The sequence below is a fragment of the Scyliorhinus torazame genome, chromosome 9, assembly GCF_047496885.1.
Source record: "Scyliorhinus torazame isolate Kashiwa2021f chromosome 9, sScyTor2.1, whole genome shotgun sequence".
NCBI classification, from domain to species: domain Eukaryota; kingdom Metazoa; phylum Chordata; class Chondrichthyes; order Carcharhiniformes; family Scyliorhinidae; genus Scyliorhinus; species Scyliorhinus torazame.
The window spans coordinates 179,157,483-179,184,785 of record NC_092715.1 but is presented as its reverse complement, the minus strand read 5'-3'; the positions used below and the strand labels follow the sequence as shown (position 1 = coordinate 179,184,785).

The 27,303-nt window shown below is 48.4% G+C and overlaps 1 protein-coding gene and 1 long non-coding RNA gene across 2 annotated transcripts in view; one reads left to right on the top strand and one right to left on the bottom strand.

Annotated features, from left to right (window-relative positions):
- Nucleotides 1–11,366: 11,366 nt before the first annotated feature.
- LOC140429610 (uncharacterized) lies at nucleotides 11,367–22,790 on the bottom strand. Its single transcript, XR_011949137.1, has 3 exons — nucleotides 22,300–22,790; nucleotides 20,861–21,090; nucleotides 11,367–12,964 (listed from the first exon to the last, which is right to left on the bottom strand). It is a non-coding gene; the product is annotated as an uncharacterized lncRNA (long non-coding RNA).
- The window catches only part of slc27a6 (solute carrier family 27 member 6), a 106,659-nt gene continuing 101,189 nt past the window's right edge, over nucleotides 21,834–27,303 (top strand). Inside the window, exon 1 of the mRNA XM_072516853.1 lies at nucleotides 21,834–22,540. Within this exon, the coding sequence (XP_072372954.1) occupies nucleotides 22,057–22,540 (484 nt within the window). The 5' untranslated portion in view covers nucleotides 21,834–22,056. The remainder of the gene's footprint in view (nucleotides 22,541–27,303) is intronic.

Here is a 27,303-nt window from a genome sequence, read left to right as displayed (position 1 = left end):
AATATATGGACATCTGTTTGTTTTATTTCTTAAGTACTTGTGTAATTGTTAAAATATTTGCTGCTAAAAAAGTCTTGATTCACTACATTAATCATGACTCACCATATTATACAATCTACAAAATGCGGGAAAATGGGTTGAACGAAGAAAATCAACATGATCCAGTTAAATGGCAGAGCAGGCACGAGGGATCGAATGGCCTCCTCCTGATCCTATGTTCCTACATTTTCCATCCTGGCTACTTTGTTGTGCTACTGTGCATCCCTGGATTCAGTTTGGAAAAATATGGCAAGTATGATGGATAAATTATTTGCTCATTTTACACCATAATCTCCGTCTTATACATTCCGTATAACTGTAGAAAATTAACAAAATCTATAATATGCTGGATCAAAAACTTAATTTAAATTGTATTAGGTTGACCTATTAAAAAATAACTATTTTCTGGATGCTGAGAAAAGGAAAAGAAATAGTGTTCTTGTCCTGGGGATCCCAGTTAACATCAGCCTTGGAATAGTAACAAAAGAGTAGTTTTTAAGTGGTCAGAAACAATTAACAAAGAATTGCATCTGGTGACCTGGAGTGAGGGGGAGGCTGGCTAACAGCATGTAAATTATGCTTCATGAATCTGCAATGAAGGCAGTTTAAATATTAATAAAATGTTTGTAATCAGGCAGCCGTAACCTTGACTTTTATAATGATATTATTTCAAAAATTCCGTAGGTTGGTGTGTAATGTGTTAAGTCTTTTGTTGTTTCTTGCTGCTCTATATCATCAAACATTATTGGGCAGGGATTCCAGTTTGGGACCAATCAGGAAATTGTGGACAAAATGCATTTTAAATTTCACTGGTTATGCTAGGCTACAAGATTTCCACTAAAATTCATTTATAAAATCAATAACAAATCATAAACTAATCAATGCAATTGGGCAACATAACTTGAGTGTATTTTTTCCTTTCTTTTCTTTCCATTGAAATAAATTCACTGAAAATAGGTTTATGACAAAATTAAGCGTTTTAATAAGAACGTTCACTCCTTTACCAGTGAGTAACCCGATTTTAAATAACTGAAGATTACGTCAAAAACATCCACGTTTTTCTCCCCAGTTTTCCCGCTGAGACCTTTGTACACTTGGACATTTTTTTGAAGGGAGGCATGTTTTGGATTGGCATTGTGATGGATGGGGCATAAACACACTGGCAAGCCTGGCTTCACAGATATCAGGGCGCCTTTATACAAGGGTACCCTGAACTCAAAGTTAAATTAAAGACCCCCTTCTTCCCCCACCACAGACATCGGGACCCACCCCCAGCAACACCGCCCAAGGATCGCTGGCATCAACTCCCTCCATCTCCCCCCAGTTTGCACACATTGGGTCCCGTCCAATGGGTCTCACTATAGGCCTTGCCACTGGCTCCACTTCTTCAGTCCCCACTCCTTAGCACTGATAGATATTTTTAAATGTCTTTTATTACAAACATATATAAAAACAGGTTACAACAAATAAACACCCCAGGAAACATACTTCCCAATAATCAACTATACAGTCTGTACACCGTCTGTGATACCCGCGTAGCGGTTGCGGACTCAGTCCGGGGCCGCCACAGTCGGGGGAGAGCGGATCGGAGGGCAGGGGGACCTCATTTGGGATTGGGGTTTTTTTGTGCGGGCGGTCCAGGTTGGGCGAGTGGCCAATCGGGGCACTATTTCCGCGGGCTGAGTCTGCCATGGAGCACAGTGCGGCTGCTGGAGGCCACCGCTGTGCGCATGCGCAGCCTCTGACCCGGAAGTGCGGGGGGCCGTATCTGCAGCAGGAGCTGCGAGTTCCACGACAGCTGCCTGCTAGCCCCCTGCAAGACAGTGAATCTGTGGCCTTTTGACGCCAGCAAAAGACCACAGTTTTCACGACGGCGTGGGGACATAGTCCCAAAAACGGAGAATCCAGCCCCTGATTTCAATCGCATTAATGGGATTGAAATGTAATCAAATTCATTTAAATCAGCTTATCACCCTTTCCTGGCGAGATCCGTTTCGCGCCAGCAGGAAAGGCCAGGGAAGATGGCAAACTTTTTTGTGACCAGCGTGAGTCCCATTTTTGGCTTTGCACCGAATGTTCCCGACATAGCAGGGCAAATTGGCCTAAAATCGTCCCAATTGACACAATTTGAAGAGTCGGACCAAATTAGAGCAATAAGTGGAATCTTGCAATTTTGATCTGTTGATTTGGCCATTCGTTGTGAGCAGGGCTTGATTCATAAATCAATGAATCAATTTGGCCCAATTTCACTGTCAAAACCCAGAAATTCAGCACCTGTTTGTTTAATTTTAGTACAATTTAGTCGTCAAACATTTTTCTTACAAAATCAAAATAAATCCACTCATAAGGAGTAACATTGAGAGCGTCTCCCGTTATTGAGAAGGGAACAAGGGAGAGGACTAAGAAGGGCAACATTGCAAGACCCAGCGTAAGGGAGGAAGTGGAAGGACAGGGAGTTAGTGATCAGGAGACCTGAGATGCAGATGAATGAAGAGGAATGGGGAAGGGAAAAGAGGTGACAAAACAGCAGAGGAAAAAGAGAAGGGGAGGTACAAAATAAAGAGAATAGTCTGAAAGCAAGAGGAAGGATTACAAATGATTAATGGATGGTTCAATGGGAAAGAGGTTGGAATTGGGTAATTTTAATATTCCATAACTCCTACCCCTCCATTCTGTCTTCCCAATTTTCTGCCAACTTGTCTTGACTTCTCTTCCTGTTTCTTTCCCCTTCGCCATCTCCCTCATTCTCAACCGTCCGGTCTTTCTCTTCCTTGCATCCCCTTTTTCTCCAATCCCTCTCCTACCTCATCTTCCTTTCCAACCCTCTTCCCATTTTATCTCCTTTCCCACCTTCCTCTTCTTATCTGCACCTTCCGCCATCTGCCCCATCTTCATTTCCTTACTGGGAAACTGCAAACCTGCCATTTGTATCTCCTTTATAAAACAATGGGCTAGATTCTCCATTGGGAGACTAGGGCAGGTTTCTCTGTCCCACTGCACCAGATTTCTGGTACGGCATGCTGTCGGGATTCTCCGTTTCACCGGCTGTTCAATGGGGTTTCCCATTGTGGGGCAGCCCCACGCCGCCAGGAAACCCCCGGGCTGCAGGCAAAATGGCGAATCGCGACAGCGGAGAATTCAGCCCATTTCTCCCGCCGGAGCTGAATTGCACTAGTTTTACGGTCCCCTTGTGGTTGTAAAGCAGGATGCAATTCAGTGTTCCACGCCATGAAAATGTATGAATGGCGTGGGATACGAAGGATTCCCAGGGGAACCCACTATTGGCCACCACCTTGAGTAGGTGGCCTGATTGAAAGGACCCGCGGCCGGCACCCCACCACATTGCAAATCGACCCTGCCCCCCCCCCCCAACACACAGCAGCATCTCACCCCCAGATTGCCCCCCCACCACCCCGAAGTACGGAGGTGACCCGACCCATCACTCCCAAAGACCCCTGAAATAGGGGGACCCCCCCCCCCCCCCAGGGACCCCTGAAATAGAGGGACCCCCACTCCCACCCCACATCTCTTTGGTAAGTATTACAACTATAATGCTTCCCACTGCCCCTCCCTGGACAGCTCTCTTGCTTCCAAACGGGGGTCCCTTTTCTGGGGTGGGGAAGGAGGGGTTGAGTGGTGGGGAGGTCTGTGCAGGGAGATCCTTTAGGCAGGGGCTCCCTGTGGGAGGTTCCTCTATAACAGGGGTCCCTGTAGGGGGGACGTCCTATCACAGGGGTCCCTGTAGGGGAGTTTCCCTATCACAGGGGACCCAGGGGGGTCTCCCTAGCACAGGGGTCCCAGGGGGGTCTCCCAATTACAGGGGTCCAAGGGGGTCTCCTTATCACAGAGGCCCCTGGGGGTGTCTCCCTATCACAGCAATCCTTGGGGTCTCCCAATCACAGGGGTCTTGGGGTTCTCCCTATCACAGGGGTCCCTGGGGGGGCCAGAGATCCATCAGGGGGTCTCCCTATCACAGGGATCCTTGGGGTGGGTCTCCCTATCGCAGAGATCCCTGGGCGAGTCTCACTATCACAGGGGTACCTGGGGAGGGGGGGGGGATCAGTTCACCCCTGTACTTGGGAGTCGTGGGGGTGGGGGGGGGGGGGGGGGGGCACCCATGAATTTGGGAGTTGCAGGCTGTTGTGCAGTGTGAGGGGGGTGGGTCAGAATCAAATGCATTGCGGGGGACAGTATGTTTCGGCCTCTGATAGACTCGGACGGTCTCCACCATTGTGGCCCACATGTGGTTGACCACTTGGCCAATCGCGAGGTCCTCGAACCAGGGCCACGATTGTAGAGGCCACATGCGAACTGTGCCCACATGATTCCCAGCCGTGGGGTCCAGAGAATCACAGGAGGGTGGAGCATAGGGCACCGGGTCCATTACGACCCATTTGCTTTTATTTATATGCTCCTGCATGGCAGAATGGTGGCGCAGTGGTTAGCATTGCTGCCTCATGGCGCCGAGGTCCCAGGTTCTATACCGGCTCTGAGTCACTGTCCGTGTGGAGTTTATACATTCTCCTCGTGTTTGCTTGGGTTTCGCCCCACAAACCAAAGATGGGCAGGGTAGGTGGATTGGCCACGCTAAATTGCCCCTTAACGGGAAAAAATGAATTGGGTACTCTGAATGTAAAAAAGAAAATTTCTATGCTCCTGCTGGTGGCGGAGTGGAACACGTTCACGCCGCCAGCTGGGGAGTCGTAGTCTGGTGTTTGGGTCAGCGGCTGGCGCGATCCTGATTTTTCCCCGTTCCCGATTCTCCGTCCCATTGGGGAACGAATTCTGGACGTGCCAGGATGGAGAATCCTGCCTAATACAACACTTGCCTTGAAAAGATTTGGAAAACTATGAGCCCAATCACTTGGTTGGTAGAGTTCTGGATGTGGGCAGACTTCCAGCCTCAATGGAATAATGCTCATTTGGTGAGGGCAGTTTCAATGAATGAGGCTAACTGAGGGAGTGGGTGTTAGCACAATAGAATTTATGTTCGACAGGGAGGGGATTGATACAGTAGAAATCATGCTCAACGTAGAGGGGGTCAGGGTTACTAGAAATGATTAGTGGAAGGTTAATGTTTGCTTGGAAAGCTTGGAGAAGCTTGTCTCGGAGGCAATTGTTGGAAATGCAGATTGGTGTGCAAGGCAGGGTTCCCTTTTGGACTCTGCTAAGGGAAAATTAAGTTTTTCCAATCTAATATAAAGACTAAATGGAACAAAGTGGACAGTTCTTCACCTTTCATTTCATTAAATAAAATTACAATGCTTGGCATATGAGCACTATGCGGCTGAGGCCTACCTTCCATTTATACTCTGTTAGTGAAGCTTATCTCCAATGACTGAGATTACACAGCTGTGCCTGAGGGTGAAAGATCTGTCCATGAGAAACCATAGCCTTGAGGTCTGTGAAAGCAGGTCTCTGACAATGAAATTCCTTTCACACAAATAAACTTTTTGTACTATTGCAATTGCAGTCTGTGGCAGGCATGTCCATTTTTTATTATTGAAATGATCACTGGCTGTGCAGAAAATTAGAAAACCATGAGCAGAGATGGGCAGGCTTATAAAACAATCGGAAAAAAAATCTCAATTCTAATCTTACATTAAAAGGGCAAGTTGGAAGTTTATTAAAAATACTGAAACTGTGTTGACACGAAAAAAAAATCATCAAAACGTAACTGAATTAAAGAGCTGAACCTTAACTCCCAAAAATAGATTGGTTGGGGTTGAAATTCTGAGGTTCAAATAAAAAATCTGATGCCCAACCCCAGTTTACCCACTTCTGGATTTAAAGGGGGCCAGACAAGGGACAGCCTGCTCTCAGAAGGCCAGATGCCCAATGAAATATTTTAATGAGGCAGGCATTTTAGCTGCACTTTATCTCAATGAATAACCTTACATTATATTGAAGCCTGTTCTTATTCACGTGTTGCTGCAAATGGAATGCTTTGCAAAATCCCATGTGCCTTCAAGTTTGACTAAAGCTTTGATTTGTCCCAGTAACCCTCAATTTGTGATATAAAGGCAGTAATTTTGAATCTTGCCACCTGGATGCTAACCGGGTGAATTATCCACCGTTTTCAATTTTCATTCTATTCAAAACAATTTGGCGATGACCCTTTTCATCAGATTAACCCTAACCCTAACCCAGCTGTCCAATTTGATAACAACTTCCGGGCGGGGTTCTCCGCAGCCCTGTGCCGAAATTGCGTTTGGCGCGGGTGTGGAGAATAGATGTTCACGCGGGATATGTAGCCAGCGCCGGTCCCCGGAGAATCGCTCGCACGAGGATTACGCGGCGCAGCTGGGGGACCATTGACAGAGGCCCCCACCAGCAATTCTCGGGGCAAAACTGGCCGAGTTCCCGACGGCGTAGTTCTAATCACGTCTGGCCGGTCAGGAACCTCGGGTAGTGGCTGCGGACTCAGTCCGCGGTTGTCCTGGTGGGGCGCAGGAGATCAAGTACCGGGGGGGGGGGGGGAAAATCGGGCATGTTATCTGTAGCGGCGCGGGGCCGATTGTTGGGATCTTCTTTGTTGGTCCAGATCCTCCGGCTAAGTCCGCCATCGTATTTGGAACAGCCACTTGAGGCCGCCACCGTGCGCATACACGAACTTGAAACCGGAAGTGCGGGGGCCGTATCCACAGCTGAAGCTGCGAGAAGCACTCCAGAGCCCTGCCAGCACCCTGCAGGTAAGTGAATATCTGCTAATATATTTAAGGAATCACCAGAGTAAAACTCCAGTGTTTTTTTAAAATATTTTTTTATTCTCCTCCTTTTTCACATTTTCTCCCAAATTTACACCCAACAATAAACAATAATCAGAAACGAATGTAATGTCAATCCCCATATCAATAACAACTATCCCATTCTCCCACCAAACCCCAGACATTAGCCCGCATGTTAACTAAACAAATGACAAAGAGGAATTAGGAATCACCATTAACAAACAGTCCCCTCCCCCCAACCCTCCCAGCCCCCAACCCCCCTAATGTTCAATGTGATCCAATTCTCGAAAGTGCATAATGAATAATGCCCATGAATTGTATAACCCCTCTATCCTTCCCCTCAGTTTAAATTTAACCTTTTCAAGCATTGAGAATTCCAGCAGGTCCCCCCGCCACGCGAGGGCACAGGGTGGCGTGGTTGCTCTCCATCCCAACAGGATCCGCCTTCAGGCGATCAACGAGGCGAAGGCTACAACATCTGCCTCCGCGCCCATTTCAAACTCCAGCTGGTCTGACACCCTGAATATGGCCCCCCGAGGGCCCGGGTCCAGTTTCACGTGCACCACTTTGGAGATTACTCTTAACACCTCCTTCCAGTAATCCCCCAGCTTTGGACAGGACTAAAACATATGAATGTGGCGAGGCCCCCCCCCCCTCCCGCAACGTTCACATACATGCTCTACCCCCTCAAAGAGCCGGCTCATCCTCGCCCTTGTAAGGTGTGCTCTATACACCACCTTCAGCTGTATCAGCCCCAACCTCGCACACGAGGTGGAGGCGTTCACGCTGCAGAGCACCTCACACCAGAACCCCACCTTCATACCCTCTCCCAACTCTTCCTTCCACCCACTTTGCCTTGATCCCTTCTAGTGGCGCCTTCTCCTCCTCCAAAATAACCTTGTAAACCGCCGATACTACCCCCTTCTCCAGTCCCCCTGTCGCCAGCACCTCCTCCAGCAATGTGGAAGCCGGCTCTACTGGAAAGCTCTGTATCTCCTTTCTGGCAAAGTCTCGAACCTGCATGTATCTAAATATTTCCCCCTGCTCCAGCCCATACTTCGCTCCCAGCTCCTTCAATCCCGAGCTGCTCCATCATTGCAACAATACTAGTGTCTACCCGAAAAATTGGAAAATTGCCCAGCAAAAAGCAGGACAAATTCAGTCTGGTCAATTAGTGCCCCATCAGTCTCCTCCCAATCATCAGAAAAGTGGTACCTGTTCCATTGGCAGTGTCTCAAGATTAAAATCCCAGATGTCCTGTAGAAATGGGACATGTAGTTGGGAAGAGTTATTTGTTGAAATTTTACCAGCCCCAGGTACAGTAAAGGTTTCAGGCCCGCTCCAAAGCTGCAAAAGCAATACGGTTTCCCACAGCAAGCCGAGGGTGAGATTTCGAAGGTTATTAACAGTATGTTAGACTAAGGAGTTATTCGACCCGTAGCTTCCATAAATAATGCCCCAATTTGGCCCATAAAATAGCCCGACGGCTCATGGTGACTAACGATTGACTTCCGAGAACTTAATAAGGTAACCCCTTTAGCAGCCCCCACCGTTGCCACGAGTCCCGTGACCATGCTCAACCAGGGAGTACAGGCAAAATATTTCACAGTGCTGGACATCAGCAAAGACTTTTGGTCCATCCAGTTAGACAGGGCCTGCCAGTATAAGTTTGCATTTACGTTTCAGGGGCAGCAGTACACGTGGACATGCCTACCGCAAAGATTCCATAATTCCCCCTCCATTTGCCACCGACAATTGCCCAACGGACTTTCAAAATTTTCCCGACCCGAATGCCTAATACAATATGTAGACGATCTGCTCTTGCAAACGGACACAAAAGAGGAACACGTAGAGCTCTTATCGGAATTACTAGGCCTACTGCAGTCCATCGGATGTAAGGTCAACCCCCAAAAGGCCCAGATTTTAAAGGAAAAGGTTCTTTATTTAGGCACCATCATCACCCACGGGAAGAGAGAAATTCAGCAAAAACGGATCGAGTCCTTCATCAAATTGCCCCTGCCCCAAAATGTCACTGCACTCCGGTCATTCTTAGGTTTGGTAGGATATTGCAGAAATTATATAGATGGTTTGGCCACCAAAGCAGCCCCACTCTCAGAATTCCTTAAAAAGAACGCCCCATGGGAATTTCTTCCGCAGCACACAGACGCCATTTAAAACGCGCCCCAGGCACAGCCCCCGCTTTACAAGTTCCAGACCCAGACTTGCCCTATGCCATAGAAGTAGCAACCACCGCCTGAACCCTATCAGCAGTACTCCTGCAAGAACGACACAATCACTTAGGACCCGTAGCCAATGCCTCAAGAGTATTAGACACCATAGAGCAAGGGTTCGCAGCCTGCAAATGGCACTTGCTTGCAGTCTTTTGGGCAGTACAGTACTTTGTGTACATCACAGGCCTTAACCCAGTAACAATCTTGACTGAGCACACCACCACTCAACTATTACTAGACGGTAGATTAAAGGACGGTTCAGTCAGCCAAATCAGAGCAGCTCGCTGGACACTACTGTTACAAGGCAGGGACATTACGGTAAAACGCACTAAAACCCACACATTTCTGGCCGATAATCTCCAATAACATAACATAACATAGAATTTACAGTGCAGAAAGAGGCCATTCGGCCCATCGAGACTGAACCGGCTCTTGGAAAGAGCACCCTACCCAAGGTCAACACCTCCATCCGATCCCTATAACCCAGCCAACACTAAGGGCAATTTTGGACACGAATGGCAATTTATCATGGCCAATCCACCAAACCTGCACATCTTTGGACTGTGGGAGGAAACCGGAGCACCCGCAGGAAACCCACGTGTACACGGGGAGGATGTGCAGACTCCGCACAGACAGTGACCCAAGCCGGAATCGAACCTGGGACCCTGGAGCTGTGAAGCAATTGTGCTATCCACAATGCTACCGTGCTACCAATATGCAGGGACCCCACATGAGTGCCAGATCATAGCAGCCCAACACCACACAGGATCCTTTATCCCAAAGTCACTACATCCACGAGCAGGCAGTAAGACACAGAATTCCCAAACCACAGGGGCTACTTTGAAAATTTATGTAAACGGTTCCTCCGCAATCAAAAATGGAGTTACAATTACTGGTTGTGGAATTTACGTGGAAGACGCGCAGGGACGCCCACTAGAAGAGATGTCTTTAAAATTGCCCGGCCACCTAGGTTCACAAGCAGCAGAACTCGCAGCCATAGCCTATGTAATTCAGCACCCCGACTCTTTTCCAACCCCCGCAGACATACACTCGGACAGCCTGTATGTGTGCAATAGTTTAACAGAATACCTGCCCCTGTTGGAATCTCGAGGTTTTGTTTCAGCCGATGGAAAACCCCTACCCTCTGCCCCGTTGTTAAAGCACATTCGCAAGACAGCCTCAGATCGCACATAGGGTATCGTTAAAGTAAGAAGCCATCATCGCTCCTCCCCACCCAGTAATGTAAAGGCAGATGCCTTAGCCAAAGTAGGATCACGCCACGGTCACTTCTGGCAGCCACCCGAAAGTGAACCGATACACTCAGTCCAGGTTTCCCAGACCAATATTGAGGATCTATCTGAAAATGAAATGAAAATCGCTTATTGTCACAAGTAGGCTTCAAATGAAGTTACTGTGAAAAGCCCCTAGTCGCCACATTCCGGCGCCTGTTCGGGGAGGCTGGTATGGGAAGCCCAAAATCTCAAGCCTAAAAAGCAGACGACACCCTAAATCAGGTTTTAGACGGCAACTTCCCAGCCCCTTGTGATAAATGGAAGGACGCACTGACTGTACAGGACGGCATAGATTAAAAAAACGGAATTTATATGGTCCCCACCCAGGACAGAAACCAGCTCATTTACCAATTTCATGACGGACACGGACATCAGGGGATAGACAATACCATTGCCCATTTAAGACCTTTGTGTTGGTGGCCCGATTTAAAAAGCGATGTAACCCATTATGTCGAGAATTGCCTTATCTGTGCACAGAACAATCCCGAAGGTTACTCAAAGAAAGGACAATTACGTCACACCCGACCTGTGAATGGCCCTTGGACAAATTTGCTAATTGATTACATTGGCCCCCTTCCCCCTTGCAGAAATGGTTTCAAGTACATGCTGGTTGTAATCAACACCTTTACTAAATGGGTAGATGCATTTTCCTCATGGACAAACACAGCAAAGGCCACCGCTAAGATTTTGACCCAACAGATATTGACACGCTGGGGTCTCCCCCGCAGCATTGAGTCAGACCAAGGTTCCCACTTCACCGGCAGAGTCATGCAAAATATTTTAACAATTTTTGGGATCAGGCAGAAATTCCATACAGCATATCACCCCCAATCCAGTGGCATTATCGAGAGAATGAATCGAACTTTAAAAGCGACCATTAGGAAGATGGTGCAACAGGACAATACCACGTGGGACACAGTCCTCCCATTTGCTCTCATGTTTATTCGGAACACCGCTTCCAGTTCCACAGGTTTCACCCCCCACACTCTCATGACCGGATGGCCCATGAAGGTATTGAATATATTTTTTAAAAATTTTAAATTGTTTTTATTAAAGCTTTTTCCAACCAGATTTTTTACATAACAAAATAAACGAAAGATATTTAACAAAACAAGGTGGCTGCTGTCATTATATAAAACGAAAATACACATTATATCAACAAGTCCCCCCACCTGAGGCCCCCTCCCCCGATGCTGCTGCTGACACTTTACTGCTCCCCTAGAAAGTCAAGGAAAGGGTGCCACCGCCGGGAGAACCCCATCAAGGACCCTCTCAAGGCAAACTTTATTCGCTCCAGGCTGAGGATCCCCGCCATATCGCTAACCCAGGTCTCCACACCCGGGGGTTTCGAGTCCCTCCACATTAGCAAGATCCGTCTCCAGGCTACCAGGGAGGCAAAGGCCAGTACCTCGGCCTCTTTCGCTTCCTGCACTCCCGTATCCTCCGACACCCCAAATATCACTATTATTGAACTCGACTTCACCCGCGTGTCCAAAATCCTGGACATAGCCCTCGCAAAGCCCTGCCAGAATTGTTTAAGCACCCAGGCATGCCCAGAGCATATGGACATGGTTCGTTGGACTCTCTGCACATCTCGTGCACCTGTCCTCTGCCCCAAAAAACTTGCTCATACTTGCCGCCGTTATATGCACCCGATGCACCACCTTAAACTGAATTAAACTGAGCCTGGCACATGATGCGGACGAATTCACCCTGCCCAGGGCATCAGCCCACAGGCCCTCATCTAGCTCCTCGCCCAGCTCCTCCTCCCAATTGCCCTTCAGCTCCTCCACTGAGGCTTCTCCGCCTCCTGCAGCTCCTGATATTTGTCTGACACCTTCCCCTCTCCTACTGTAGCCATCTGGGATGGCCACTTCCAGAATACAAAATGGACGCTCACAAAGAATGTAGGGAAATGTGGACAATGCTAGACAACAAGCAGGCACAGAGCCTGAATGTATATTTGGGAAGCAGTTACCAGACGGAATCGAAACTCTGGGTCGATTAGCATATTGATGGCCCATCTCCGAGGAACAAAGGACTAACACTCAGGTAGTTGATACTGTCGCAGACATCCCGGCGCCAGTATCCCAACCGAAAGACACAAACAAAGCAAGGCTAACGGCCACCTAGGACACGTCCAGCCATCAGGGCACCCACCCCTTTATTGGTTAAGATCGATAACAATGATCGAGAAGCGGCCTAATTAATTGGGACCAAGTTTAAGGCTCGCCTAAAAGCATGCGAAGCCCCTCCAAGTATAAGAAGGAACCCCCACGAGAGATTTGCTCTCTTGGATTTGACTCTCAGGCGGAGAAACCCATCCAACATCATCACCAGAAGCAAGTAAGTTCAAGGTCAATGCTCGCTACCAGACAGACGACCGTAGCTGTTCTCCTGTTTCTCGTCGAACCCAACAGCCTCAGATCTGAACAACGGCCATTGTTCCTCTGACTAAATGGGCACCCGAAGTTAAGTATATGCGTTAGCGTTAGAGATAGTTTAGTTTGTAGTACTGTTGTGCATGAGTAGATCTTACTGTGTGTGTAAATAAATAGTATTGACTTTGAACTGACTATTTAAATAAATAGTATTGACTTTGAACTGGTGTATTGGCTCTTTGATCGGTATCCGGGTTGAACCTTGTGGCGGTATCGAGAGATACCTAGCGACTCTGAAAGTAGAAACATAAACATAATTAGGAGTAAGGAAGGCGACCATATTAACTGCCATATTTATAACCAGATAAACAGAGCATCACTACCCAGACGCCAGACACAACCCTGTCCTGTATCCTTCGAGGGGGTACCAGCGGAAATGTCCCCACCTGCTTTTTGAGAAAGTCCCGAACCTGGAGATATCTGAAAGCATTTCCCGGGGGCAGGCCGAACTTCTCATCCAGCGCCTGCACACTGGGGAAAATCCCATCTATAAACAGGTCCCCCATCCTTCTAATACCTGCCCTATTCCGGCCTTGAAACCCCCCTTCTATCCTGCCCGGAGCAAATCTATGGTTATTCCGTATCGGGGTCCAAACTGAGGCCCCCTCCTCCTTCCTGCGCCTCCTCCACTGACCCCAGACCCTCAGTGCCGCCGTCACCACTGGGCTTGTGGTGTATCGTGCTGGCGAGAACGGCAGCGGTGCCATTACTAGTGCCCCTAGGCTGGTGCCTTTGCATGACACCGCCTCTAGCCGCCCCCACCTCCATTACCCACTTCCTAATCATGGCCACATTAGCTGTCCAATAGTAGCTGCAGAAGTTCGGCAGTGCCAATACCTCCCCCCACCCCCCCGGCTACGCTCCAAGAATAATCTTTTGACTCGCAGGGTTTTATTTGCCAACATAAATCCCGTGATAATCCTGTTAAGGTATTGAATATTTATTAGGCCTCGATCTGGCAAGCCCTACAATAACCGCCCTCACCCACGATAAAGCAGTCCAACAGGTTACAGATAACATTAAAGCAGCACAACTCGCAGCTGTCCGATTAAGCGCTAGAAGGAAGCAGAGTAAAGCCTGCTTTGACAAAACCATCCACACCGTAGAGTACACAGTCGGCCAGCAAGTAATGGATTCGCTTTACAACCCGAGTTCTTTCTTCTCCCCCAAATTTGCTGGACCCTACTCCATTTCAGACAAAGTGAGCCCCTCCGTGTACAAGATAACGTACCCCAACGGTAAAACTGGTTGGTTCCACATCAACCAACTCAAAGTCTACAGATCCCAATGTAGCCATTCCCACCACATCTCTCTGGCAATAGGAGACGATCACGCCCCGCCGATCGACAACCTAGTTCAACGCTCCCCCAGCCATGCCAGCATTTATCCCTTGTCCATGCCCACAGACCCGAACTTGTCTCCGCCCACTGGTACAGACTTTCACCTTGCACTTGACTCCGACGACAGCGAGAGCCTCCCGGATTTGATTACTATCCCTGAACACTGGCACGATCTCTCTGCCCCCAGTCACCCCAGAATGACGACTTAGATATCTATGACCCCCCTATATGCCCTCCCCCAGCCACCGCCACAGCCACCGCCCGACCACAGTAACTTGCCCTCCACTCCCACCGCCCCTACGCCTCACGACAAACAAGCCCATCTTTGGCACCGTGACAACTCTTGCAGACTAGTACGGCACGGCGATTTGGATTATCCGACGGCCCGCGTGGCCAAGGCACAGAAACGGCAGTCACGGGTCTGGCAACCGGGAGATGTTGATGATTCAGATACTGACTCTCGTTTCAGTAATGCTTTTACAACACTGTTTGGTACAGAACCCTGAGGTGTCCAGATGATGAGAAAGAGACATCGCCTAAGTATTAAGGTGTCCAAGTTCTGATGGAGACTGCCCGCCTTTTTCCTTCTTCTTTTTACTACTACATGGTTTTAATTCATGTCGTCCGACACAAAATTACTCTTCTGATTCGAGGGTACGATACCCAATGTCAGTTAAAGGCACAAGTTTGTTGAGTAACAGATCACTGTTTTCCCAGTCTTTCTGAAAAGTTTCCACACGACTACAAACTCTTACCGTCCATCCAGGTCACCCAGGTAGGGAGTAACGGAACTAATTCCCGGCCCTACCCGAGGACACTAAACTTATCCGGTCAGTTAAGGTCAGGTAGTGGAGCAATGGCATTAACCCCCGCCCTACCCGGGGATTCCACCCATTCTTATCCTGCAGCGGCCCACACGCACCTCATGTTCCCGTCACTTCATATGCTCTGGAATGGTTCTCTACACTATCTTTGGCAGGCCTTAGTTTCACCTTCTCTACTCCCCTTTTGGTTGGGGTATAAAGAATGCATTTTGCCACATTCTGTACGCTCACCCCTTCTTTCCTTTACCTTCCGTGACCCCCTGATCGCTCCCCACCTGCTATTTACACATATGACACAATTGGTTACTATACACGCTGCTGCACGCGAACTACCTCTGAACCCTGGGATGAAACTCTATAAAACTGGCCGCCCTGAAATTCGGCTGTTTAAGATAAGCCTCAACCACCACTGGTTGCAAGTAAAGAAATTGTCCGCCCACTACCCGCATCGACCACAAGCTGCGAGAGTCTCTGTACTTTAAAAATTTGCATTTCTTGTCTCACAAAATGGTATTTCAAAAATAAAATGAGGGAGTCACACATGATGACAATCATAACGGGTAATTGGAGTAAGAAGAGAAAGACTAATAAAACGAGATATTAACCAAAGATAATAACAGATACTATGCTTGCACAACCAGGATCACCCGGAAAACAGAAAACACAGGATGAAGGAAGGACTGTTGACATGCGTTTGGGTCATCGCTGGACGTCTGCAACTGTAAGCGCAACGGACTGTTTTAACAAACCCCACACCAGCCCCGAACACTACCACACAACAGGCCACCACCAGCCCGGACACTACACCACACATAAATACAGACATCGAAGCCCCCACCTGGTGCGAAAACATTGCCAAATGGAATCCCCTTTCACACATAGTCGAGGCCCTTCTAGTATTTGCAATAATCTACAGTGTCATTCAGACACTCCGACTTTGTAGATGGCGAGCAAAAGCCTCCCGCTCCCCGATATATACAGTCCGATCCCCATTCTTTGTAATTCAACAAAATTAAACTCATGAAACACTCGCTGCTAAAGATAAACCATTTACCTCTTTAACTTTATTAGGATTAAGTAGAAATGTGATGCTGCTGTTTTAAATTTTGTGCTGTATATAAGTTATTTGATATCCACCAGCAGCATGAGAGTAGCTTAGATAGTGGTAGCTGGAAATCAACTGTGTGGGTAAATTAAATGTTTTATAGAGACCTGATTATAGTAACCGTTAGAGATGAATTAATTTATGGATGTATTAATGGAATATTAGGTAAATGTCCCAAACCATAAGATGGAGTAGAGTAGAACCTTGCCTTGACCAAGGGTGACCGGTCCACCAAGGATGAATGGGGATCAATAGTGTGATCCACCACGCTTCGCGTTCAGGATCAAGAGGACAGAATGTAGCCATCTAAGATGGCCACCTGCAAAGGACCATGGGATTATGGCCAACCCAGGACTCAGCCAGACACAGAGCTTATGTGTATCTGAAACACAGGTAACCAGACCTGATCGAAACCCCCACTCGTTTGCATTTTAATGACCCATTTCCCAGGACAATAGAACTCCAATCAAGCAACCGGTACAGCCACAGACTGATCGGCGCCACTCTCCTTACTCAGAAAGCACAACTGCAAAGGTGAATAACCGCTAAGGACCCGCCCAGCCACCAAGGCACCCGCCCCTTTATTGGCCGAAATCGAAGACCTGTCGAACTATTGGGTATGAGGTTAAGGACCGCCCCAAAGATCATGAAATCCCAGAAGGATAAAAGAGAGCACAGCCATGAGATCGGTCTGTTTTGGATCTGGCCTGTGCCAACCCAATTGTAGCAGCAACAGCCAGCCAAGTTCAAGACCAACAATCACTACCTGACAGATGAGCCCAGCAGAGACAGAGACACTTTCTTCGAACCAGCCACTTGAAATCCAGATAAGGGCCTTATCTATTTGCACAGTGCCGGTAGCCCTGAAGTTAAGTATAGGTTATTGTAGCTGATAGGTGTAGTTTAACTCGGATGCACGATCAATGACCACAAAAGCTAGGTTGTAGTCCAACTGAAGGCTTTAATAAGCTAGATGTTTCCCCCAGCAGCTCAGGTACAGAAAGAAGGCTGCTGGGGCGGCACAGGCTCTTATACCCCGCCTTGCAGGGCGGAGCTACCATACAGCTTGACCAATAGGAAACATACAATATCTACCAATGGTGTTCCAGCATTAAAAGGTTCCGTAATAACTCTACACAGACTAGCACATTCACCCACTGTTAAAAAAAAGAGTCCGGCGGGGGTGGTGGCTTGATATTACAACATGGTAGAAATTAAAGTTATGGAGGTACCGCAATACCTCCGTACAGCGTTTTGTAACTATTTTCAGATTCACAATTACTATATGCACTTTAAAATGAAGCAATCCGTAAATCGGGGGCTCTGGTTGTCCTCTGTGATCGTCGAAGCTTTGGTGGTGACGCCGGTGGAGGCTCGGGCGTCTGTGACTCCGGGAGCGTGGCCTCGATCTCTGTGGCAGCTTCAACACCCCTAGACGGCGCTGGTGGGGAAAATGGTTGACCTGGGAAGGGAGCGTCTGCAGGGTGCGTCGGTGGGTGGGGGGGGCCTAGACGGGGCCGGTGGAATGACTGATCCTCCTGTAAGGTGCACCGGTGGGAGGGAGTGTGGGACTGGTGGCTGGGGTGTGCGTGGGGATCCGGCGGGCACCAGGTCTCGTAGGGAGACCGTATCTTGTCGGTCGTCTGGGTATGCCACGTAGGCATACTGGGGGTTAGTGTGGAGAAGATGGACCCTCTCGACCAATGGGTCCGACTTGTGCGCATCAGGAGGCTCGTTTAGCTTCCCGGGACGATACAAGATCTCGTAGTTGTAGGTGGAGAGTTCGATCCTCCACCGCAAAATCTTATCGTTTTTTATCTTGCCCCGCTGTGCATTATCGAACATGAAAGCAACCGACCGTTGGTCAGTGAGGAGAGTGAATCTCCTGCCGGCCAGGTAATGCCTCCAATGTCGCACAGCTTCTACTATGGCCTGGGCCTCCTTTTCGACTGAGGAGTGGCAGATTTCAGAAGCATGGAGGGTATGTGAGAAGAAGGCCACGGTTCTGCCCGCTTGGTTGAGGGTGGCCGCCAGAGCTACGGCAGACGCGTCGCTCTCGACCGGGAAGGGGAGGGATTCGTCGATGGCGTACATCGTGGCCTTTGCAATGTCTGCTTTGATGCGGCTGAAGGCCTGGCGGGCCTCTATCGACAGGGGAAAAACTGTGGATTGGATCAGGGGACGGGCCTTGTCCGCATAGTTGGGGACTCACTGGCATAGTAAGAGAAAAACCCAGGCAGTGCTTCAGGGCCTTGGAGCAGTGAGGGAGGGGGTACTCCGTAAAGGGGCGCATGTGTTCAGGGTCGGGGCCTATAACTCCATTTCGCACTATGTAGCCGAGGATGGCTAGGCGGTCGGTGCTAAACACGCATTTATCCTTGTTATACGTAAGGTTAAGGATCTTTGCGGTCTGGAGGAATTTTCGGACTTTGGTGTCGTGGTCCTGCTGGTTGTGGCCGCAGATGGTGACATTATCGAGATACGGGAATGTTACCCGTAAACCGTACCGGTCAACCATTTGGTCCATCTCACGCTGGAAGACTGAGACCCCGTTAGTGACATTGAAGGGAACCCTTAAGAAGCGGTAGAGCCGCCCATCTGCCTCAAAAGCAGTGTATTTGCGGTCACTAGTGCGGATGGGGAGCTGGTGGTAGGCGGACTTAAGATCCACCATGGAGAAGACCTTGTAATGCTCGATCCTGTTTACCAGGTCGGATATGCAGGGGAGAGGGTACGCGTCCAGCTGCGTAAACCTGTTGATGGTCTGACTGTAGTAGATGACCATCCTATGCTTCTCCCCGGTCTTTACCACCGCTACTTGAGCTTTCCAGGGACTGTTGCTAGCTTCAATGACTCCTTCCCTCAGTAGCCTTTGGACCTCTGACCTAATAAAGATCCAACCTGGGCACTGTACCGTCTGCTCCTGGTGGCGAAGGGTTTGCAATCCAGGGTGAGGTTCGCAAACAGGGAAGGCGATTCAACCTTGAGGGTCGCGAAGCCGCAAACAGTGAGGTGGGTGTATAGGGCCGCCGAATTTGAAAGTTAGACTTTGGAGATTACACTGGAAGTCTAAACCTAGGAGTGTGGCCGTGCAGATGTGGGGAAGGACGTAGAGCCGGTAATTTGTAAGCTCCCTTCCCTGGACCGTGAAGTTTGCTACACAAAACCCCTTTATCTCTACTGAGTGGGAACCGGAGGCCAGGGAGATGTTTTGATCAACGGGGTGGACGAGGAGAGAACAGCGCCTTACCGTGTCGGGGTGTAGGAAGCTCTCCGTGCTTCCAGAGTCGATTAAGCAGGACGTCTCGTGCCCGTTGATTAGTACTGTTGTTGTAGCAGGTAAGAGTGTTCGAGGCTGGGACTGGTCCAAGGTCACCGAGGCTAATCGCAGCAGTAGAATGTTCTCTTCGGGCGGTGTGCGGTCAGCTGAGCTGGGGTCCTGGGAGTCCATCCAAGATGGCGGCTCCCATTGGTCGCACATGGCTGGGGGTGCACAAGATGCCGGCGCCCGGGGGCCGCACGTGGCCCTGGAGGAGGAAGATGGCGGTGCCCGCTGGCCACACGGGGACTGTGGAGAGGTTCGTGGTGATGGTTTGCATTCGCCACCGGAGACCGCAGCGAGCGTACGGGCCTGGCATACCACCACGAAGTGGCCCTTTTTAGCGCATCCCTTGCAGGTGGATGTGCGGGCCGGGCAGCGCTGCCAGGGGTGCTTGGCCTGCCCGCAAAAGTAGCAGCGGGGCCCCCCGGGGTTGCCAGGCCGCCTTGCAGCGCAAGCTTGTGGGGGGATGGGAGATGTCTCGGGATCGGCTGCAGAGGTGTTCCACGCTGCCCAGGGGGCTCCGCGCGATCGTGAATGTAAGCGCGGGCGTTTCGGGAGGCCACATCCAGGGAGCCTGCAAGGGCCCATGCCTCCTTGAGGCCTAGGGTGTCTTTTTCCAGCAATCGCTGGCGGATTTGGGAGGACAGCATACCTGCCACGAAAGCGTCCCGGATCAAGAGTTCTGTGTGGTCGCTCGCCGAAACTTGAGGGCAGCTGCAATTTCTCCCCAACACCAGGAGCGCATGGTAGAATTCTTCCAGTGATTCCCCAGGGATTTGTCGCCTCGTTGCTAGCAGATGTCGGGTGTAGACCTGGTTTACCGGGTGAATATAATGTCCTTTTAGCAGCTCCACTGCTGCATCGAAGTCGTCTGCGTCCTCGATGAGGGTGTAAATTTCCGGGTTCACCCTTGAGTGCCGTTCCGAGATATCGTTTAAAACACGCCAGCCAATGCTTGAAGGATGCCGCTGAGTTCGCCGTGTGGGGGCTGAGTTGCAGACACTCCTGCTTGATTCGGAGCTCCATCCTTTTAAATCTAGCTTATTAAATTGATGCACAATCAATGACCACTAAAGCGAGGTTGTAGTCCAACTGAAGGCTTTAATAAGCTAGATGTTTCCCCCAGCAGCTCAGGCACAGAAAGAAGGCTGCTGGGGCGGCACGGGCTCTTATATCCCGCCTTGCAGGGCGGAGCTACCATACAGCTTGACCAATAGGGAACATACAATATCTACCAATGGTGTTCCAGCATTACCAGGTACCGTAATACCTGTACACAGACTACCACAAACTCGTAGTAGATATTGTGTTTGCATGTCGAGGTAGCTCTTGTGTCTGTAAATAAACCATCTTTTGAACTAACTAACTGGTTGTGTGGTCATTTGACCGATATCAGGGAAGGCTTGTGGTTCACCAGCATTATTATAGAGCAACATTGGTAACATCACTTAGTCTGCAGTTTATGCTTGCATTAAGCAGGGAAATAGAAGTGACCAGAGGAAAAGTTTTCAACTGTAATACTTCTACACAGTCTTTACCATATTAGAATAGGAGTTTGCCCTCTGCTGTGTCCTGGGTGGTCTCTTCCACTGCATTTGACCCTTCTTCCCTGAATCAGTGTATCATGATAAGACCGTCCAAACTCACTATCCATGCCATCTGGGGTGCCGATGTTGGTGCTTGAACCTGTCATAAAAGGTTAACACTATATTTGAGAGGTTCTTGCTGTCAGTTTGTGTGACAGCAAGGTTCAAATCATCTGAAAAGCCTGGAAAACAGAAGAGAAATTAAGCAATTAAGGGCAAGAGTGGAGTAGCAGATGAGTGGCTATGCATTGCACTGCTAGTTTGTCATACTGAGTTTGTGAATCAGTGAGTGAGAGAGTTAAGTGGAAAAAGAAGAGGGAGGATGGTCAAGCACAGTGTGTAGTCTCCAGTTGGGCATCTCCAATGGCATCTATCAGCCCTGTCATCTCTATAGAGGCAGGATCTCCTCCTGGTCTCACATTTTTCCTTCCTTTGTGCAGCAGCTCTTCTTGCAAGGAGGAGGTATGTTAGTCTGTGCCCTGTTTTCAAATGCCTTGAGGTGTCCTGAGGTCGTGAAAGTCATTGTATAAATGCAAGTCTTCCTTTACTAGCACTGGCAGCTCACTGGTTGAATTTTAATTCGGCTGGGCCACGAAAATGACCAAAGCGGCTGCCAACTCCATCAGATATGCAGTGTGCACCCAACCATTGTACACCACATATGAAAACCACCAGCAAACATTTTCAGCCTATACTCCATTTGCTCCATGCTAAATCTGCAACATCCTGAAGGCTGACACTTTGTGTGTGACAGCTTTGTAAGACCTGACTTAATTGCAAGACATTTCGTTATGTGGGATAAGCAAAGACCATCTAGCATCAAGCTTGACAATGTTGAATGAGAGTTGAACATGCATTATTAACTCAAGGCAGCGGCGGTGCAGGATGTCCCGCCTTTTTTGGCGTTGGAAGACATTTCACTTTCACTGTATGGTCACTGCACTTGTCGTTTATAGAAACGTCTTAAGGAGGGGAGAAAAATAAATGATTCCATGTTTAACGTGGTGAAGGGGATTTAAGTGAAACCGGGCAGAAGAGACCACCGAAGGTGCTCATAAAGCACAGCAAGAAGATTAATCGACTTTGTTTTAGTTCTTTCTCGTCACCTCACCGTTTGCCAATATTTCTGGGCACACAGAGCTGGGAGAATGTTGTATGTGGCCGCGGCAGCAGTCGCGGGAATAATCGCCCTGTTCTTCCTCCTCAATCTCACCTTTCCCACTCTGTGCGAGGATGTGCGCTTTGTGTTAAGAGCGAGCCAGTTCGGCTTGAAGGTTTTGAAAGTTTACCTCAGTAAGAGGGTGCCCACTGTGCTGGACGGCTTCGCGCAGCGGGTGGAAGCACACCCGCACAAAACCTTCCTCTTGTTCGAGGGCCGGCCTTACACTTACCGGGACGTGGACAGGCGAAGCAACCGGGTAGCTCAGGTCTTCCTTCAGCAGCAGCCGCCCGGCGTGAGAGCGGGAGACACGGTGGCGCTGCTGATGAGCAACGAGCCCGACTTCGTGTGCGTCTGGTTCGGCTTGTCCAAGCTGGGCTGCGCCGTGGCTTTCCTCAACACCAACCTCCGCACACGCTCTCTCTTGCACTGCCTGGTCAGCTCCGGGGCGAAGACCTTGGTCCTGGGCGCAGGTAAGAAAGGATTTGCGCTTCCTGGCGCCCTTCACCTCCTCAGAATTGATTACTCAAAAGTCCTCAAGAGTCAGCAAAGTACTTAAGTGTAAATCGCTGGATTAATTTAGGGAGCGCAGCAGCCGATCTGCCCGCGATCGGGTCAATGATCACATCATGTGTTGGATGACATTGGGGAGGTCTCTGCTTTTCTTTGCAGATTGCCATGGGGTTGACATATGTCTTAGATGGGAAACAGGAGGATCTTGGTTTAACGTCCCGTCCAAAGGATGGGGCCTCAACGATGTCGTGGCATCTTAGCACTGCACTGGCGTGTCAAAGATTATTGTGGTCATGCCCCTCAACTGGGGCTTGAACCCATGATTTTGACTCTGATTGCTACTCCTTCCTTCACTTGTTCTTCGACAGTGAAGAAGACAGTCAAAATATTATCTTATTTCCTGCAGTCAGTTTCTTCAGGACTGATGAGGGCACGTTTTTTTCAGACAAGACTTCGTCAATAGTACTTGGGCCTCAGACTTGGAGGTGCTTTCATGGACGTTCTCCACCAAGGTTGAACCCACTTATGGATGTCTGATTTGGATAGTTTCACAGTCACTTTTAATGAGTTCTTTGGATTTCTTTTATAAAAGCAAAATACTGTGATGCCGGAAAGCTGAAATAAAAACAGAAAAAGCTGGATAAACTTAACGGGTCTGGCAGCATCAGTGGAGAGAATTAATAGAAATATGGGGCGAGAATCTTCGCCAGCGGGATTCTCCATTTTGCCAGCGCCCAGGGGTTTCCCAACGGATTGACCAACCAGCATGACGGAGAATCCTGCCAGCGGGTCGTGGCACAAATGTGGCAAGGCGGGTCAGAGAATCCAGCCCGTTAACTCTGTTATTCCCCTCCACTGATGCTGCCAGACCTACTGAGTTAATGCAGCATTTCCTGTTTTTATTTTATATCTCTTTTGCAGGCCACTGTAGGATTGCTTCCCACTTATTAATTCCCCATAAAAGAGATTTCTTTAGGGTTACTCCAGATACTTCCATCACATGTTCCTATGCATTGACCTTGGGTAGGGTGCTCTTTCCAAGAGCCGGTGCAGACTCGATGGGCTGAATGGCCTCCTTCTGCACTGTAAATTCTATGATTCATAATCAAAGCATCTATTTCCGGAACATTAGCTTTTGCTTTAAGAGTTTCAAAGTCAGGAATCTTGACTTACTGTCAGATAATCATCAGTTACCTCAAGCAGCTGAGGTGAAAATGATTGTTGTTTAATTTGGCATTGTGTTTGTGTTGCATAGAATTTACAGAAATGTCCAAGCATCCTCGACATTGAGCAAGGTTATCAGACCAACGGCCCTCTATACTTTGAGCTCAGGCTGATGCCTTTCTTTTTTATGGCTACCCCAAATGCTTTAATTGGTTTTGGTGTTTCTGTATCGTTTCACACTTTTCCGGACAGGGAGAATCTGTCCAAAGCCTTGAAGTGTGCAGTAAGCAATAATGATGATGGGTGAGGTGTAGTCCTTGCTAATGGCTTGTTGGAAGTATCTTTAAACCTGGAACACAAGGGCGGCGTGGTGGTGAGCACTGCTGTCTCACGGCGCCAAGGACCCGAGCTTGATCCCGGCCCCGGGTCACTGTCTGCGAGGAGTTTGCACATTCTCCCCTTGTCTGTGTGGGTCTCATCCCCACAACCCAAAAGATGTGAAGGCTAGGTGGATTGGCCACGCTAAATTGCCCCCTAATTGAAAAAGAAAGAATTGGGCACTTCAAATTTGTAGAAAAAAAAGGAAGATATGCCAAATTGGAAGCAAGCTGCTGCAAAATAGTTTGTGATTGCTTTGCATATCATTCTTAAAGTGGTCCACAATTGCAGTACTGAGCTTGAGCAGATGCAATTGGTAATATTACATGTTTACATTATAGGCTTGCAATCCCTTGAGTATTGAAGATGAAAGGGCAACATACTGAGGTGTTTAAAGGTGATTAAATGAGTTGTTCAATTAGAGAGAGGAAAGTTGGTGGTGGAGTCCAAGTCAAGGTGTCATAGCCTTAACTAGAGCAAAGCCATTCCTTCCACACAAAGGGTAATAGGAATCTGAAACTTTCTTTTCCAAAAAGCTTTTGAGGATTAATTAAAATTTTCAAAATACGATCAATAGATGTTTATTGGTCCTGAGTGTTAAGAGTTGCAGAAGTAAGGCAAGTAGATGGACCAAGATTCAGATCAACCTTGATCTATTTAAAAGGGAGTACAGGCCTGAGTAGCTGAATGGCTTACCCCAGTTCCGATGCTCCTCACATCACTTGGAGATGTATATTTCTTCCCTTTTACGACATGTTTGTCGAGAATGTATATTTTTATGATCCCAGTTGATGCTAATGCTGGACAAGTTAGATAACAAATTGAAACCTGGCTTAATAGATACTAACTTTGTTTCTGTTAGAATGCATGGAAGAAAGTTCCTGAACAAATTAATAGGAGTCTGCTGATGAATTTTGAACACCCAAGTAAAATATTTACTAAAACTACAAGAGTTAACTATATTATACCAGACAAAAGGCTGTAAATATCTCTATACAAACACAAGAAGATGATTCAATTTCCCAATATTCTTTTACCCAGCAATACCTTTACAGATGCATAAACCAGTGAAGTAGTACCACAAGCTTGACACAAAGGCTCCTTGCTTGAGACTGGCACAAGAATGGTTAGCACTGTTGCTTCACAGCGCCAGGGTCCCAGGATCGATTCCCGGCTTGGGTCACTGTCAGTGCAGTGTCTGCACATTTTCCCTGTGGGTTTCCTCCAGGTGCTCCGGTTTCCTCCCACAAGTCCCGAAAGACGTGCTTGTTAGGTGAATTGGACATTCTGAATTCTCTCTCTGTGTACCCGAACAGGCGCCGGAATGTGGTGACTGGGGGCTTTTCACAGTAACTTCATTGCAGTGTTAATGTAAGCTTACATCTGACAATAAAGATTATTAAAAATATATATATATAAAATTACAAACCGTCAGGGCAGCATGGTGGCACAGTGGTTAGCACTGCTGCCTCAAAGCACCAAGGTCCCTGGTTCGATTTCGGCCCTGGCTCACTGTCTGTGTGGAGTTTGCATAATCTCCACGTGTTTGCGTGGGTTTCTCCCCCACAGCCCAAAGCTATGCAGGGTAGGTAAATTGGCCAAGCGAAATTGCCCCTTAATTGGAATAAATTAATTGGGCACTCTAAATTTAAAACAAATTACAAACCATTTTCTTCTGGTTAATTATTGATCATTCACTTAATGCTTTTCACACAACTTGTATCTCCCCCCGAGACACCTCAAACCACACTCTAAACTCATTATTGCATCAAGTGCAGAGCAAACACATGAGCTCCCTCAACTCGGTCTCCCAGTAGCCTTGTAATTTTTCTTATCAGAGAGCTTAAAATTCCTGTCTTCTCTCTCTGACAGCCACTGAACTCTACCCTGTCTTTCCCTGTCCTGCGTCACTTGATCACTGTCGCTAGGCAATAGTGAGGCTTTTCTACTTTGCTTTTGAATCCATGAACTCTTGGCCTTCCTCAGCCCATCTCTTGAACCACCGGGCTTGTAAAACCTCATTAAAGTGTGTATTATACATATAATAAAAAGACTGAGTTTTCAGCCACAGGGCCAGCCAGACTTCAAGCTAAGAAGGCTCTTACCAAACCAACATGAAACTGAAACCATTCTACCTGCTGAGACATAAAATACATATATTATATATATATATTACTCAATTTATAAACTGTACATTTTTTCCAACAAGAGGTGTATGTAAAAGGTTTGAATGTAATGCTTTGAAAACTAATTTTGTTGGAAGCAAGTGCATCAATCTATGTAACCTAGAATCAGAACTTTACAGCCATAAATGGGATCAACAGCTTAAACTTTGTTTAGTCAAATAAAGTTAGTTGTAAATTCCTTTATAACTTGAAATAATTTACATGAAAACGAATAGCCACATGCCAGTCCCCTGCAGCAAATAATTTTACAATGACATGAAGAAGGGGAATTTTCAACAGAAATTCAATGCATTGCAGGGATTCATTGCTCAGAAGTCACTGTGTATGCAAAGGTTTTTGGCTGCATTTTATGTTTGCCAACTATTCACAAATTTCTTTCTTACTGCGCCATTTCCTCCCATCATGCACCCCCCAACAACATCCCCTGAAAGGAGTATATCCACTTGTACATATTCAATCATATATTGTAGGATATATATTGGGCTGGATTCTCCGTTTAGGAGACTAAGCCCCCACGCCGGCGTGAAAACGGTGGTGTTTTACGGCAGGAAAACTGGCGCAAAACGACCACCGATTGATTCCCTGCTCTGGGGACATGGGGGAGGGCGGGGAGCTAGCAGCCAGGCAGTGTAGAACTTCCAGCTCTAGCTGCCGATATGGGCCGGAGCATTGCCAAGTCCATGGCCGCGCATGCGCATGGTGACGTCCTGCAGCGACCACGGCGTGCTTCATGGCGGACGCAGCCCGAGGACTTGGCTCGCAAAAATAGCCCCCCCACCCCCTGTGGCCAGTTCGCGCACCACGGATCACCCCACCAGCCCCGAATAATGCCCCCCCTGCCCACGGATCGGCCCTCCCCTGACTGGCAGCGCTGGTCTGACTCCGCAGCTGCCACGCTGAGTTCCCGCCGGATGAGACCATGAGCGTCCCATGGGATCCCCGAGAGTTGGGTCTCGGCTGGTTGGGGACGGAGCATTGCAGGGCGGGCCACAGGC